Consider the following 14,875-nt stretch of genomic DNA (forward strand, 5'->3'; position numbering starts at 1 on the left):
CTCTCTCTCTCTCTCTCTCTCTTTCTTGTTCTACACCAGGTTGTATTTTTCCACCCTCATGCAGCAGCAATCTGTCCAACTTCTTGCTCCCTCTTTGTCCTTATGTGTTTGTTTTGTTCGTCGTGGCTTTGACTCTCACCTCCCCCTTTTTGTCTCTCGCCTCGTTCGCTCCATCTGAGTATCTTGTATTTCTCTCTCATGGACTCATCTGCCCCCCCCCTTTTCTCGTGTTCGCGCTGACATACACTTCTGCACGCATGCCCTCCTCACTCGTACCCCTCACCCCTGCCTCTGGCTGCACCTGTGTGCCCGGCTTTGGTCCAGGCACGGCTCAGGTTGCGACCGAGGAATCTGGGAAATGTTGAAGCCCTCTGATATGCAGGTACAACGGCAGACATCATCCAGATGGATGAGACAAAAGAAGCGCGCACACACACACGCACACACACACGCACGCACGCACGCACACACACACACACACACACACACACACACACACACACACACACACACACACACACACACACACACACACACACACACACACACACGGTCCAAGATGCAGCTCTCTAACATTCTCAGTGCGTTCAAAGTTTACTATTAATTAGGGATTGATAACAAACTGTCTTCTGGTGCTTAAAAAGCGTTGAACGAGTGGGAGAGTCTGTGGTGGATGGGCTCACGGGGGAGGAGCAGGGGGGCGAGGAGCAGGAGGTGTAAGGGGTCAGGGGGGGAGGTCACAGCGGCTGACACTTGAGTGTTCTCAGCTCCGCTCGGGGGTTGTGACGGGGCAACGCTTGGGTTGAGAAAATGATGTTTCTGCCCTCATAAAAGAGTTGAGGAGAAGAAAAGGGAGCACCCCCCCCCCCTTCCTGCCCCCCAGCTCCCCCTTGTGTGTCACCTCTGGCCCCCTCCGAACCCCCACGCCTTGTTTCAAAGTGTGGCCACATGAATGGCCCCATTGTTAACGGCCGAGGGAGAGTGGACAGGCCGAGGGATGAGGGAGAGTGAGGGAAGATGGGAGAAAAAAAAAAAAAACCTCCAACCAGACGCTGGAGGAGCAAAGGAGCGTCTCTCTCTCTCTCTCTCCGAGCGCGAGCGTGGCCAAAACGAGCGGAGTGGAGGGAAAACAGAGTGTCGCTCAGGGCTGCATCTGAATGGGATGATTTATTTAGATGCGGTCACAGATGAACTCTGTAAAGTTGTTTATGACTTCACCTCGCTTCGCTCTCTCACCCCCCTCTCTCTCGCCCCTCCCCGCACCCGTCTGCTCCGGTGAGCCTCTTCGGATCCACGCTGCCGGAAGTTTAAGGCGGATTCTAGCAGCGACGTGTGTGATGTGTGTGTGATGTGTGTGTGATGTGTGTGTGATGTGTGTGATTGTGTATCGCGCTGTCGGCCGTTTAGAGGCGTCGCACGCACACAGACGAGGGGAAGGACCGGTGGGATGTAAACACCCTCGGTCTGGATGTCGATTAGGGTGAAGTCTGCCCAGCCTGCTGTGTTTACAGTGCACGGACACGCCATCATTCATGGACACACACGGGCTTAACCTGCGCCCCGACCGCCTCCGTCTGCTCCTTCCTCATCCTCTGATTCTGTTTTTTATCCCGAACGTCTCATTTTTTCTCTTTCTGCTGCTTCTCGCCACATTTCTTTGTTGCAACATACCTTGTCTGACGTCCCCCCCCCCCACACACACACACACACACACACCTCTCACTTCACTGATTCCTCCTCCTTTCTGTTTCCAGCTCTGCACCTGCCCAGTGGCATTTTACCTTAACACTCTCTCTCCCCCCTGCGCGTGCATGCTCGCTCGCCCGCGTTCTGCAATGCGGTCTGACGGTGTGACTCAAGGTTCCATCAGATAGCGCTCGCACAATGCGTCACGCAGGAAGCGAAAGGTGTGTGTGTGTGTGTGTGTGTGTGTGTGTGTGTGTGTGTGTGTGTGTGTGTGTGTGTGTGTTTGTGGAGATGTGGGTGGGGGTGTGTGGTTCCGGCGTTTGTGTGCGTGCTGAATAGATTTCTTTCCCTGTTGAGGCGTTCGCTGCAGACGCCCCAGGATTCGGCGCCGCCACGTTTGCGCGTCGTGTTCCACCAACGGCGGCCGTGCGTGTGCTCGAGTGCTCGCCTCTCCAGTCTAAGCGTTGCCCGATAACCCCGAGTGACCCGAGTAATGAGAAATGGAGCGGCGCCTTCCCGGCAGGCCTCTGGGCCGGGCCCGAGCCCGCGCTCCTTCAGTCCGCGCTCTCCGGTCCCCCTTCGGTGTGCGCCGCCGGCCAAACACACCGGCAGATAAAGCTCACATCTCAATTTACAGCGGGTGAAAGGGAGCGGGCTGGCGGTGCTGAGAGGGGAAGGATGCGGTGAGGGGGGAAAAAACAGCCCGACCAGGAGGAAGGTGCTGGATCCAACACGTGAATGAATCTGATTCATGGAGGGACAAAAGCAGATGTTCTGATAGCAGCAGGATTCTGGTTCGCAGGGTTTCCTCCGGCAGCCAAGCGGATCTTATCTTGCCCTCATGTCTGGGTCTGTGTTGTGTAAAACTTTGGCAGTTTGGGCAAACATGGACTTCGATTGTACACATTCAGGTTTGCAGGTTTGCTTTTCATGGTCAAACTGAGGCTCTGGAGGCACAAAGAACCTGCTGACCAGGTAGACTTTAGATTAAACATTAAAGGGAGAGTTAATGAAGCTATTACCATAGAAATCGGTGTTTTAGTGTGTTTGGTTTATTGGACAAATCAAAGTCATCAGTAGGATTTGTTTTGTCTTTTCTGACAGAACAGTTATGCAACACAGATCTGGGTGTGTTTGCGATCCTGTATTGTTTATTTTTTAATGGTGTAATTGTTGTCTGACAGCGGAACAGAGGGAATAATTAAGCAGGTTTGAGCGCAGCGACTCCCAGGTGCTCGTGTGGATTTGTTGGAAGCCGACGCGCCGGCTGAGTCGGGGGGGTAACGAGAAGAAATGAATTAAAAATAAAAATAAAAAATCGGATTTCTTCGCAGTACAAACGTTCGCTTCCTCCCACTTCCACATCAAAGTGGCGTTAAACACTCGGCGAGTCTCCTCCTCCGCTGTGAAGCTTTTGTTTCGCGTCGCTTCCACCCGAGCCGAGGAGCCGTCGCGTAGCCGGGCTCTCCCTCGCGTCCTCGGGAGCCAGGCTTGATAACTCGCGCTTTCTGACCTTATCGGCATGAGGTGGCCCTGTGCTGTGAGGGGAATAACCGGAGGGTGAGTCACGGCTGGGTTCCAGCCCCTCTCCGCTGTTTAAACGCTCTCTGCTCTGGAAGCTGTGCAGACACAGCGGCTCTGTTTACATGCACTTAAGTCAGCAGGTAACTGGGAGAAACCAGGTCAGCGCATCCTGGCATGCATACCTCACAGCAGTAATCTGATTTCTGTTCTACCTTGGGACCCGATCCCTCCTGTCATTCAGCGCCGAGCATCTGCAGACTTTACAAAGCTGGTTAGGAACCTGGTTACGCGTCGGCGTTGGCAGAGAAATCAGCCGTACTCGGGGACATCAGGGTTCTTTAATCCCCTACTCTGATTATGGAAAACAGATTTCCTGTTTACACGAGTGTAACCTGGTCACATAAGTGCATGTAAACACACTGAGCCCACTCACATGGCAACAGCCTCGACTCCTCCTCTGGATCTGAGCTTCACCCAGTTTCACAAACCGCACTTCATTTAATGGAAATGCTGGTCAGGTTCCCCCACCGGTTCCTCCAATGACAGGCGTCAAGCCGTCGGCGGGGCTTTAAACAAACAACGCTGCACATCCTTCACAGGAGGAGGAGGAGGATGACAGGCTGACTTCAAAACAGCTAATTAGCAAACTAATTAACTGTACATACCTGAGATTTGGCTTTGGCAGCTCTGTGTGCTGATCAGCGGTGATAGACCGCGTGCTCCTATCTATGCGGCTATGCCTCAGTTCTCGCTTCAGAATATATGGACGGGAGAAAAAAAACCCAAAATGAGCTCTGCGACTGAATTTGCATAGACCAAAAAAAGTAGTTAAGAAGCAAAAGTTTTTTGTTGCTCACTTTTATTTCTAACGCATTCGCGCCTGTGAGCCTAACTCTACAAAGGTGTTTCTTCTAATTTCTTCTTAATAGTGTGTAGTTTCAGTCACTTCGTTAAATGTCAGCTGCTCTTTACACGTGACTGTTGGATCTGCACATTGAGCTGTGGATGATTTGGATCACTTCAAATTGCCTCTAAGAAGAAGGTCCAGTGAAAAAGCTCATGTGGACCATCAACTGGTGCATATATGTCCCTTCTGCAGACGCACCTGTTCCCCGCGAAGGAGGACTCGTCCGCTGCTCGTTCCAACTCACTCATGTCTGACCCGCGCCTTTCTCTCTCCCTCCTCCAGGTTCAGGGACGAGAAAGGCTACGTGCTGTACCCTCAGATCGGGGACCGGCTGGACCTCATCTGCCCCCCCCTGGACACGGCCCGCTCCACGCCGGAGTACGAGTTCTACAAGCTGTACCTGGTGTCGTCGCGGGAGCAGGCCGACCGCTGCGAGGTGATGGGCGCCCCCAACATCGTGCTCACGTGCGACGAGCCCAGCCGCGAGCGCCGCTTCACCATCAAGTTCCAGGAGTTCTCGCCCAACCTGTGGGGCCACGAGTTCAAGAGCATGCACGACTACTACATCATCGGTGAGTCCAGGAAGCGGAACGTGTGCGCTGGGAAGCGGTGTGGATGTTTATGGGCATGTGTGTGTGGGGGCTGTGGTGATTGCATCGCTGATTTGTGATTGTGCCTGAGTGTGTTTGTTTATCTCTGCGATGATGGTTGGGCGGGTGTATTTAGAATAATTAGGGTGTGTGTGTGTGTGTGTGTGTGTGTGTGTGTGTGTGTGTGTGTGTGTGTGTGTGTGTGTGTGTGTGTGTGTGTGCGCGTGTGATCTGATGGATCCAGAACAGGAAAACTGGGGAAAAGGATAACGACCTGAGGATAACGGAGCGCCTTGGATATTTATATGTCCTTTTTTTCCCATCAAACCTTGCTTCATTGCTTCACCTTCTCCTTTTCGAACACGTGGAACACGTTTCATTCTTCATTTTTAGCTGCGCGTCCCTGGGTTTGCCCTTCTCGGCCACTTGTGTGGGTTTTTCTGTTTGCTGAAGTGTGGTTCCATTTGTGCTTCAGTGCCGCTCCCGCGAGTGCGCAGTCTGTTTGTGCGCGTCTGTCATTGCGGCGCCTTTGTCCTGCTCGGACTCGGCCTTGTTTATTGTTACTACCAGCATTTGCAGCGGCCGCGAATCGCGGCGCGCAGGTTGTTTTGGTGTGTTTGGAGCCGGGCTAAGTGAGCACCTGATGAGGTCATCAACGCGAGCCAATCCCAGCGTTCGCATCGGTCGGAACAATCACTGTCTAAAGGTCGCTTCCACAGAAAACCTGTTTGTTTTCAAAGCGCCGGCACCACTGGAGCTGTGAACGCAACACGCAAAGGACGCACGCACGCACACATGCGTGCGGACACGCACACAAGTTTCAAATACAAACACGAGGCCTGGAAAAAAAAAGCACCCGAGGAGCGGGAGCGCATGCGGGACAGACAGAAAGCAGAGAGAGACCCTGTTTGGTTCCCATCGCTCTCCTCCCACGCAGCTGCGAGCTCTATTCACTCAGGTGTGCAAATGCTCTTTTCATTTCTTTTCATCTGCGGGAGGAAAAAAAAAAATCCTAAAAATGAGAGAACAAGTAGAGTCAGGAGGAGGAGGAACCCGGGATAGAGATCGAGAGAGAGGGAGCGATGGAAAGAGACAAAGAGAATATAAGATCTCTCGAAACCTGTGAAGTCCCTCATGCCTCTTTGTGTTCTATATTTGCTTCCCCGTTTCAGGTGCACTCGTTTTCCGCTGTAGATGCTCGCTGGTGCACAATTAAAGGCTGCTTTTACCAATCCAACATCCACCCAGAACAAAGCAGCAGCCAACCTCCTCTTCACTCGCCGGCCCTTCATCGCCGCCTGCGTCTGCGCGCACACGTTTTAATGGTCCACTCTCTCGATTCTGCTCTTCACAGCGCGAACGGGGAGAAACTCTGCCGCTGGTTGAAGCCTCGTGTGTAATTAAAAGTCACTCAAAGTCAGGTTGTGTTTGAAGGCAACAGGTTCGACCAGCTTTCGTCTTTGGCCTTCTCCCAGTTAGTCCCAGTAACCCGGGTTCACGTACCTGCAGTAATCGAACGCAATCCCACGGATGGAGACTTTATATGGGCCGCACCCACTTTGCCTATTGTGCACGAAGGCGCCGAACGCCGGGGAATAAACAATGAGAGCCGGTAAACAAGTTGTTCTCTTTCTTTCTCGACGTCCTGAGACCTCAGCGGGGCCTCGAACCGGGAAGCAGAGGGCCGAATGCGCCTCGCACTCTCTAATTTTCCCACCTCTCCCACCTGGCAACCCGAGATAGAAGCGCCTTTATCTCCACACACAGACCAGACTGATCGATTGACAGCTCCATCCCGATCAATGACAGCAGCAACACAAGGTCACACACACACACACACACACACACACACACACACACACACACACACACACACACACACACAGGTACGCTCGGAGCCAGCGAGTGAAGAGACGGGGGAGTAGCTGATGGAGGGGAGCGCTCGCTGCTGATGACTTATTGATAGCGTCACCAGATAGCTTGCGTACAGCGAGCAGCGCGTCTTTGATCACGCGCCCTTAATGAAGAATTGTATCGAGCCTCCCGCCGCAGCCTCTCTGCGCTTAATGAGGCTGCGGGAGAATGAATGACTCTTAATCCTGCTGCTCCTTTGGAGCCAACGCGTCCACCGAGCGTCCGCCCGCGTCTGCTTTCAGCGGCGGCAAACGCATGTTTGTGCGTTTGTGTAGGGGCACTGATGTATGCGCGAGCCTCGGGGAGATCTTGTTTTAATTAACCTATGGTACAGAAGTGATTCCGTTTCTAAACTGCAGAGCGTGCGCGCGTGGACGGCGCGCGTCCGCCCGCGTGGAGCGGTTCCTGCTGGAACGGAGCGAGGAACCGAGGTTAATTTCAGAGTTAAACTCATTATAGATTACCAGTAACTTGCCTAAAGCCCACTGGGCAGTCGCTTTGCTTTGCTGTTGGCCACTACTATAATGAATGTTACCAAAACCTCCCCGGCGTCTGATTCCCGTATTGTGATTGTAAATGAGCAGAATCATTGATCATGTGAGGAGGAAATCGTCTTTGTTTCTTTAGCAAATCCAGTAAGTCATCACGAAAAAAAAAAATCCCCCTCCCTTTGTTTTTTCTCTTGCTGATTCATCGCAGATGCCGAGCTTTTGTAATCAGATTACTCGAATCCCATTAGATGGAATTCTTAACTTCCACGTCCTGGTGAGAGGAGCTAAAGCGTGCGGCCAATTGATTAGTTATAGTCACTGATTGATGTTTTCACTCATAACAGGAGGTCAGAGTTTATGTAAAGCCGGCCCTCTCTCTCTCTCCCTCTCTGGGCTTCGTTCACCCAAACCCTGCGTGCAGCGTTTTGCTGCTTTTACCCAGTCTTGTGAGACCCGGCGCCGTGGGCCTCGCCGCATGCAAACGCAGGCTCACATGCACACGGAGGAGCCGGCAGACGTGTGCATGTGAGGGCGAGTTCTCCACAATGCGCCGACTTGATGGGATCCGTGGAAGGAGTCCGTATCGATGAACAGCAGCCATGTCGAGGAGGTCGGGCCACTAAAAACCACTTCCTCCAACATGGATCGAGGTTTGAACAATGTGTGTGTCCGGGTTTTGACACGATGTCCTTGTCGCTGCGTTTAATCCTGCGAGTTTTTTATCCGAACGGCTTCCTACTGAAGACACGGCCCCTGGAAAAGCAGATGCCAGCATGCATTGTGGATTACGCAGGTTGTTTTTATGGTTTCAGCCAACATATCCCTAAGCATGCAGCTTTTCTGAGATTAATTCTCGGTGACAGGGGTCAGTCTCTTGATCTCCCCCATGCTCGTTCTGAGTACATTATAATAACAGTTGTTATTTGCAGACTAGGCTGAAGAATGAGAAGTAGAAAAGATTGCATTTTGAATGAACAATAACAAACAAGTGTTGGCGAGTGACACTTAAATGTGTTTTCCTGAATTTTTCTAATGTCAGTCATGTTTAGTTTATGGCCCAAAGTGGGAAAGCGCTGTCCACGTGCAAGGAGACGCCTACAAACCAAAGCCTTTTGCTTTAGTGACTGAGGATATGAAATATGCAGAGAGTCTGAGTCACAACAATAAGCAGAGAGGGAGAGGATGTGGAGAAAGTGCAATAAAAAGTTCAAAGATGCATGTGCAGGGATAAAAGGAAGCAAGCGACCGGGGCGGGGGGGTGGGGGGGGGGGGTGAGGAAAAAGCAGGAGAAATCGATAGGAGACGACAACAGATGGAGACAGGTCTGTCGTGGCGCGTGTGTGTGATGTGGATGGGATGTGAGAGCGGGTCGACGCAAAGACACAGCAACTCATCTGCAGGGTGACACTCAAGCAGCACGGTCACTTTCAGCTGCTGCTGCTAAGGGGTGGACGCACACACACACACACACACGCACGCACGCACACACAGAGCAACCAATGATTTCATCCTCACGCTCCGACATACGTATGACATCATGTTTAAGCGATCCGTCTCTTTCATTCTATTCTCACACACACACACACACACACACACACACACACACACACACACACACACACACACACACACACACACACACACACACACGCGGTAATCGTCCCCGGTGCTCCGATAAACTTATGCATGCTCACGTCTCCGTGCACAGGGGCCTTTTCCTAAATGTATGCACCCACACACACACTGGCCGTCGAGCAGCCGTGCGGTTGTAAACACACGCAAGCGTCTGAAAATAGCGACGCCCAAGAACACGAAGGGCGCAGCGATTGGTCGGATGCGTCGTGGTGAACGGGTGAGTCGCTGCGGGACGACAGTGTTGTTGCTGCTGCATGCGGAGACAGATGGCTGCCTGTGTGCATGTGTGCGTTTGTGCATGTGTGCGAGTCTGCATGTGTGCACAACTGGGGCACATACAGGTGTAGGGTTGTGCGTCGGCTGTTGTGTGGATCTGTCCGACGGCCGCGAAGGCTTTTCAGCGTGCTAGCGTGTGTGCATGCATGGCTGCCTGTGGTGTGTTTAGGGAACGGGGCCCCCGGGGCTCGCTGGTGCAGGGCCTCGTGCACAATGGCACAGATAAACAAGCGCTAATATGAATAATAGAAAAGCAGAGTGAGTGAGCACCTTGAGAAATAACCCGACTGTGTTTGCAGACGTGTGTCTTTGAGTGAGTTTATGAGTTTTTTGGGGGGATGTTAGTGTGTGTGTGTGTGTGTGTGTGTGTGTGTGTGTGCGTGTGCGTGTTTCTGTGGTTGTTATTTGCATACTGTGGCATCTCACAATGTTTTCTGCAAACTTTATTTTCTCTCTTTTCAACTTTGTGTTGTTGTTTTCCGCTGCTCAGTCTCTCTGTTTATCTTCCTCGTCTATCCATCTGTGTGTGTGTGTGTGTGTTGCTCGCTCGGTGGCAGATTCTAACCCTCGTCTGGGACGGGGCGGGGCCGCGTGTGCGGTCTAATTGTGGGGCAGCGCGGGGCGAGCAGACAGCAGTGTCGGACCGTTCAATAATGCAGAGGTACTCGCTGGTTTATTTATCAGGGTTAAGCTGAAATAAATGACACAGAATCCAGATGGGGGAGAGGGAGGGAGGGAGGACGGGGGGGGGGGCAAAGCGACGGATGGATTAAGAGTGGGATACATTGGGAACGACAGTGAAGCAGAGAGTGAAACAGAGGAGACAGGAGGAACCCTGCCTCAATGAGCTGCACCTCGCCGCCGCTCCGACTCACTTTACGACTCCCCCGCGAGGCCTCGCAACTTTGTTTGTGACCGCGGCGAGCGGAGAGAGGGCGAATGAAAGGGCGGCGGGATTGAAAGCCGCCGCGCGGAGGAGGCGCGGGACCCGGGGACACTCTGAGAAATCTATATCCGCTGAATATTTGATCAAGTTTAAGCCCCGCGATCCGAGCCTCCTGCCGGGCCCCGGAGCAGCAACGGAGCGGGGGGAGGAGGGGGGAGGAGGGGGTGGGGGCTGAGGAGGCTGGAGATGACCACAGCGAGGGGCTCAGAGCCGGAGGGGCGCAGGAAATTACCGCACGGATCGGAGGGCTCACGCCGCGCACGCCGTCATTCCCGTCCACGTGGAGCCTCGCGCACCTGTGAGAGAGAGAGAGAGAGAGAGAGAGAGAGAGAGAGAGAGAGAGTGAATGATGAAATGATCAGAAGCCCAAACCAGACGATCCACGAATCCTCCTCGACCGCTGCTCCGGACGTCGGACTCTTTTGGGCCCTCGGGGGACTCGCCTGGAGTCCCCCCCCCTACCAACACACACACACACAAGTATTTCGAGCTGGACCTGAGACTGCTTTTCTTAGCCCACAACACATTTTTCACACTCCGCCGAACACATCGAATTCTTGGGGGCGAAGTGCCTCGGTTAAAACTCTCATGTGTGAAAATAGCCTCAAATAAAGTGCAAAAGTGGAAAATGGAATAGAATAGGCCAGCAGGGGTTTGGTGCGATGGATCCGACTAATTTCCCCTCCAGAGATAAAGCATATCGGCATCGGATAAGAGAAGAAACGGCTCCATTTAGAAGAAAAGCGGGAGACGGGAATGATTAAGCCGCGCGTCCCCCGGGGTTCAGTCTGTGCCTCTTCATTACACGCGTGTGTTTACATACATACACACAGTATGCAAACAACATGGCCGACAGACGCGCAACACAGCGGACGTCTGTTTGTTTTCCCCCGAATGAGGTCAGGCCAGTTTTGTTAAATGTAATAGGGCGGCGGAGAGGGACGAGAGCGGGCTGATGTAAAGTGACACTATTTGGGCAAGCAAAAAAGAGAGAGAGGCAAAAGATAAAGGGGAGGAAGGCAGGAAAAAAAAAAAGATGTGTGCCGAGTGTGAGTAAGAGAAAGTGACAGATCGCTCGGCCGATTTAGGTCAGCAATCAGAGCGGAGCTACTGTCTGCGAGATTGGCTGCGTGTGTGTGTGTGTGTGTGTGCGCGCGTGTGGTAATGTGCAGCGCTGGATCAGGCTTTGTGCCGTGTTTGTGGGTCTGCAGCATGTGCGAGGCCTTGCGTGCGCCGCCGTGTCGCTGGGATGGGGGTTGATTGCGTGAGTGAGTGTGAATACGTCTCCGCTGTTAAAGGTCAGACAAGAAGAATCCCTCCCTAATTGGATTGGGCCTGGTTAACATTGTGTGATTCATTTAACCTTCCCTACACTGTCCATCTCTCACACACACACACACACACACACACACACACACACAAACACACAACCCTTCCTCATTCCCCACCGCCGCTCCACAAAGACGTCATTGTGCTGCTGCCTTCTGCTCCGGCACCGCTTTGCAGAGCGGTGTGTTCCCCGACAATCAGACACGGGGGAGTTTAAAACAAGCGCACCTCTCGGCTGACCTCTGCCATCAGGCGAAGGCATTAGCCTGCTAATGTAGCTCTGATTTAGTGCCTGGGTTCACGCAAACGTGACCCCTGATCAACATAATGAGCACATTCACGCGGACAGATGTGAAGCCTGCGCGCAGACACAGACGCATTGTGTGTGTTTGTTTACGTGAACGTATAAATCTGCCAAAGTCTGCAAATTCGTAGCTTTCTGTCACTTTTCTTCAAAAAAACCACTGCTTCCTACCTCTTACACACACGTAGCGATATAGAGCAAGCAGACGACCCAGGAGGTGGAGTCAGCTGATTATTTTCTGGATTAAAAGTTGATACTGACACTGTAAATATTTAATCAAAAGATGTCGTTGAGAAATAAACTCAGATCTAATTTCACCCGTGGCTTCAGTCTGCGCGCGGCTGGTGGTAATTCTTCATCCCCGCGACGGAGGCGCGCGCTCTGCAGCGCGTGAGGTGTGATGAATGGCTGCTTTGGATTCAGCAGCTGCTCAATGGACCAGGATGGGAGAGGAAGAGGAGGAGCGGGAGGAAGGAGGATGAAAGACAGGGGGGCGGTGACTTGAAGCGGAGAGAGGGCGCGTGGACGAGTCGGCTGTGGACGGACGTCAGCGCGGCGGGAGGAGACGGCGTTGACGCCCGGCGGAGCTCGAGGGCCCGCGGCTCAAAGACACAAGGACAAACAATCAGCTGCAAATCCTTTTTAACCACAATTTAAGCAGCTCTAATTACCCCAAGAAAGTCCACAAAGAACACTATTATCAGTCAGCGCGCTCGCGCTGGTTGGGTGTGTGTGTGTGTGTGTGTGTGTGTGTGTGTGTGTGTGTGTGTACACACTCCACTTGTTTAATGAAGACACATCCATCAACACGCTGGCTGCTTACTTCACTCAGCTAATGGTCATAGTTGTGAGATGCTTTTGGTGCGTTTCTTGGCCGTTTGTTGCCCGCGCCTCGCTTCCATGCGCACACACACGCTCCACACACACAACCTCCGTTGGCTGGAGGTTCTCCTCCTCCTCTCGCCCTCAGCCTGGCTTACTTCTACTCCGGGGTCAACTCCAGCCAAAAGCACCTAATGCGATGCGTGGACAGCCGGCGGCTTCCATAGCAGTTAAGGATGCGCAAACTACAGCGGCCAAGAAAAAAAAACAACAGAAAAGCGCGGAAGGAGCGCCGGAACCAGGGACCCCGTGACGCGCTGCGGGCCCAGACGGGCCCAGACAGGCCCAGACAGGCCCAGACGGGCCCGGGCTCCGCGCTCACAAATGGCCGGCCGGGGTTTGGCATCTGGAATGTCGCGGGCGCCGAGCGCCGAGTAAGTGATACAGTGGAGCGCCTGAGATGAAGACGGCTTCAAGTAGTCCCAGTAGCTCCAATATTAATCCTCTTTGTTCCCTCTGGGGGGGCTTATCATCCATATTAGTACCACACATCTGCTGCTGTATTCTCTGATTATATATTGATGAAGAGGGGCTGGATAATTGAATACCCTCATCATGGAGGGAGTGCTTGGTCTCGTTTCTCCACTTTAGACCACCTCAAGTGGGTGGGGGAAGGTGGAGCTGCCTCCACACTTTTGTGTGCATGTGTGTAATACCCTTTTGTCCGCCTCTCCCCACCCCCGGCTCCAGCTTTAGATCCAGGCCCCAACCACGGCTCCAGCCCTGCTAACCACTGGTTTAATATATGCAATTAAGAAGCTAATTAGAGTAATTAATTCAGCCAGGGCCGAGGCCCAGGCTGGCCCCTATTCACTGCTTTGGAGCTGCCATAATCCCCGTCCTGCCACACACACACACACACACACACACACACACACACACACACACACACACACACACACACACACACACACACACACACACACACTCAGAAACCGCTATGCCCTCATTAGGAGCGGGGCTTTTGTCGGCCGTGTGTGTGTGTATGTGTGTGTGTGTGGTGCCAGAGAAGTCGTAGATGAAGGAAAGGGTGTAAATAAAGACAGAATAAAGTAAAGCAGTCAGTTTGGCGTAATGAGTGAAAACAGTGAACTAATTCATTGGCACATGCGGCCTCCTCGCTCGCCCGCTCGCTCGCCCGCTCGCTCTCGTGGTGGCGCTGTGAGGGAGCAGGCGCTGCAGCCGACACCGGGTTTAATGGCGACTGCGCCTCCAGTTTTATGGGTTTAACCTTTATTTATCCAGGTTTGCCTCTTTTGAAGATTTAAGCAGTGTTTTTATAAGCGTGACCTTGCCAAGAAAGCACCATTACATTATTGCACGCCCATTTTGAATTATTTGAAGCTTTAATTAAGAGTAAAGTCCTCTTTTTTTCCCTGTGTTTTACAGTATAACAAGGCGAGCGGGCGGTTTGTTGGTCTTTAGTGATTCATACGCGCGCCATAAACCTTTTGATAGCTCGCATTTGGCTGCGCTCGCGCCGTACGGGGAGGAGAGAGTAAGTCACTCCAGGTTTGTTATTTCTGGAGTGTGATTAGGAAATGTGTGATGAATGGAAGATTAGAGCAGCGGGACTGATTTACAGCGCTCGGAGAACGCCGCCGTAAACGGATTACCCGCAAAGTAATCGAAGAAGTTTTGGCGGCGCCTCCCGGGAGGAGGAAGGTCGCGCGAACCCCCCCGATATGACAGCGAATGGGGAATTAGTCATAGTTTATTCAGGGCCGGTGTTTTATCCCAGATGCTAACGCGATTGCGCCTGTTTTGTGCTACCTTGATCTTCTTCTCTTTTGTGAGAAGCGCTCTCTCTTCGTGCAGTCGTCAGGTACGACACATCGGGTGGAATCACAATATGGCAACTGTGTCGTGGGGTCCGAACATAATGATAATGTTTAACCTTAAAGCCGCGGAGGAGAAGTTAGCGCTCAGCCGCTGCTCGGATAAAAGTCATGATCGGAAACAAGGACGCAAACTAGTGGAAGTGTAGCAGCAGCTAAGAAGCTCATTAGTAAACACAGCATCACATTATCACTCAGGCGTTTAGCATCAATGTATTCTATCTGCACGGTGGCTGAGCGGCTGCGGTTCAGCGTCTTCCTCCAGCATACTTTGATCACACTCATGGATCCGACCGGCGACCTTTCATTTTGAGGGTCAGCGCCTCCTTTAATTGAGCTCAGCCAGACTCCGGCGCTGATCCGCCATCATTTTATGGCTCCTATCGAGCAAGTTGCTACCTGCCGTGCAACAATGCACCGCTGTGCAGTCATTTGGGATTATTTACAGTTATAGTTGCCGCACAGGTTTGTGTTGCACACATTTTTATCTGCCCTGACAGACGCCGTGGCCTTCGACCGTGCGACAGCGATCTTATCAGGAAATGAAACTCGC

General features: G+C 52.6%; 1 protein-coding gene across 1 annotated transcript in view; it reads left to right on the plus strand.

Annotated features, from left to right (window-relative positions):
- The window catches only part of efnb3b (ephrin-B3b), a 66,276-nt gene that overhangs the window by 27,066 nt on the left and 24,335 nt on the right, over positions 1-14,875 (plus strand). The window contains exon 2 of the mRNA XM_029169501.3: positions 4,400-4,689. Within this exon, the coding sequence (XP_029025334.1) occupies positions 4,400-4,689 (290 nt within the window). The remainder of the gene's footprint in view (positions 1-4,399; positions 4,690-14,875) is intronic.

Source organism: Betta splendens, chromosome 2, assembly GCF_900634795.4.
Source record: "Betta splendens chromosome 2, fBetSpl5.4, whole genome shotgun sequence".
In the NCBI taxonomy this organism is placed as follows: domain Eukaryota; kingdom Metazoa; phylum Chordata; class Actinopteri; order Anabantiformes; family Osphronemidae; genus Betta; species Betta splendens.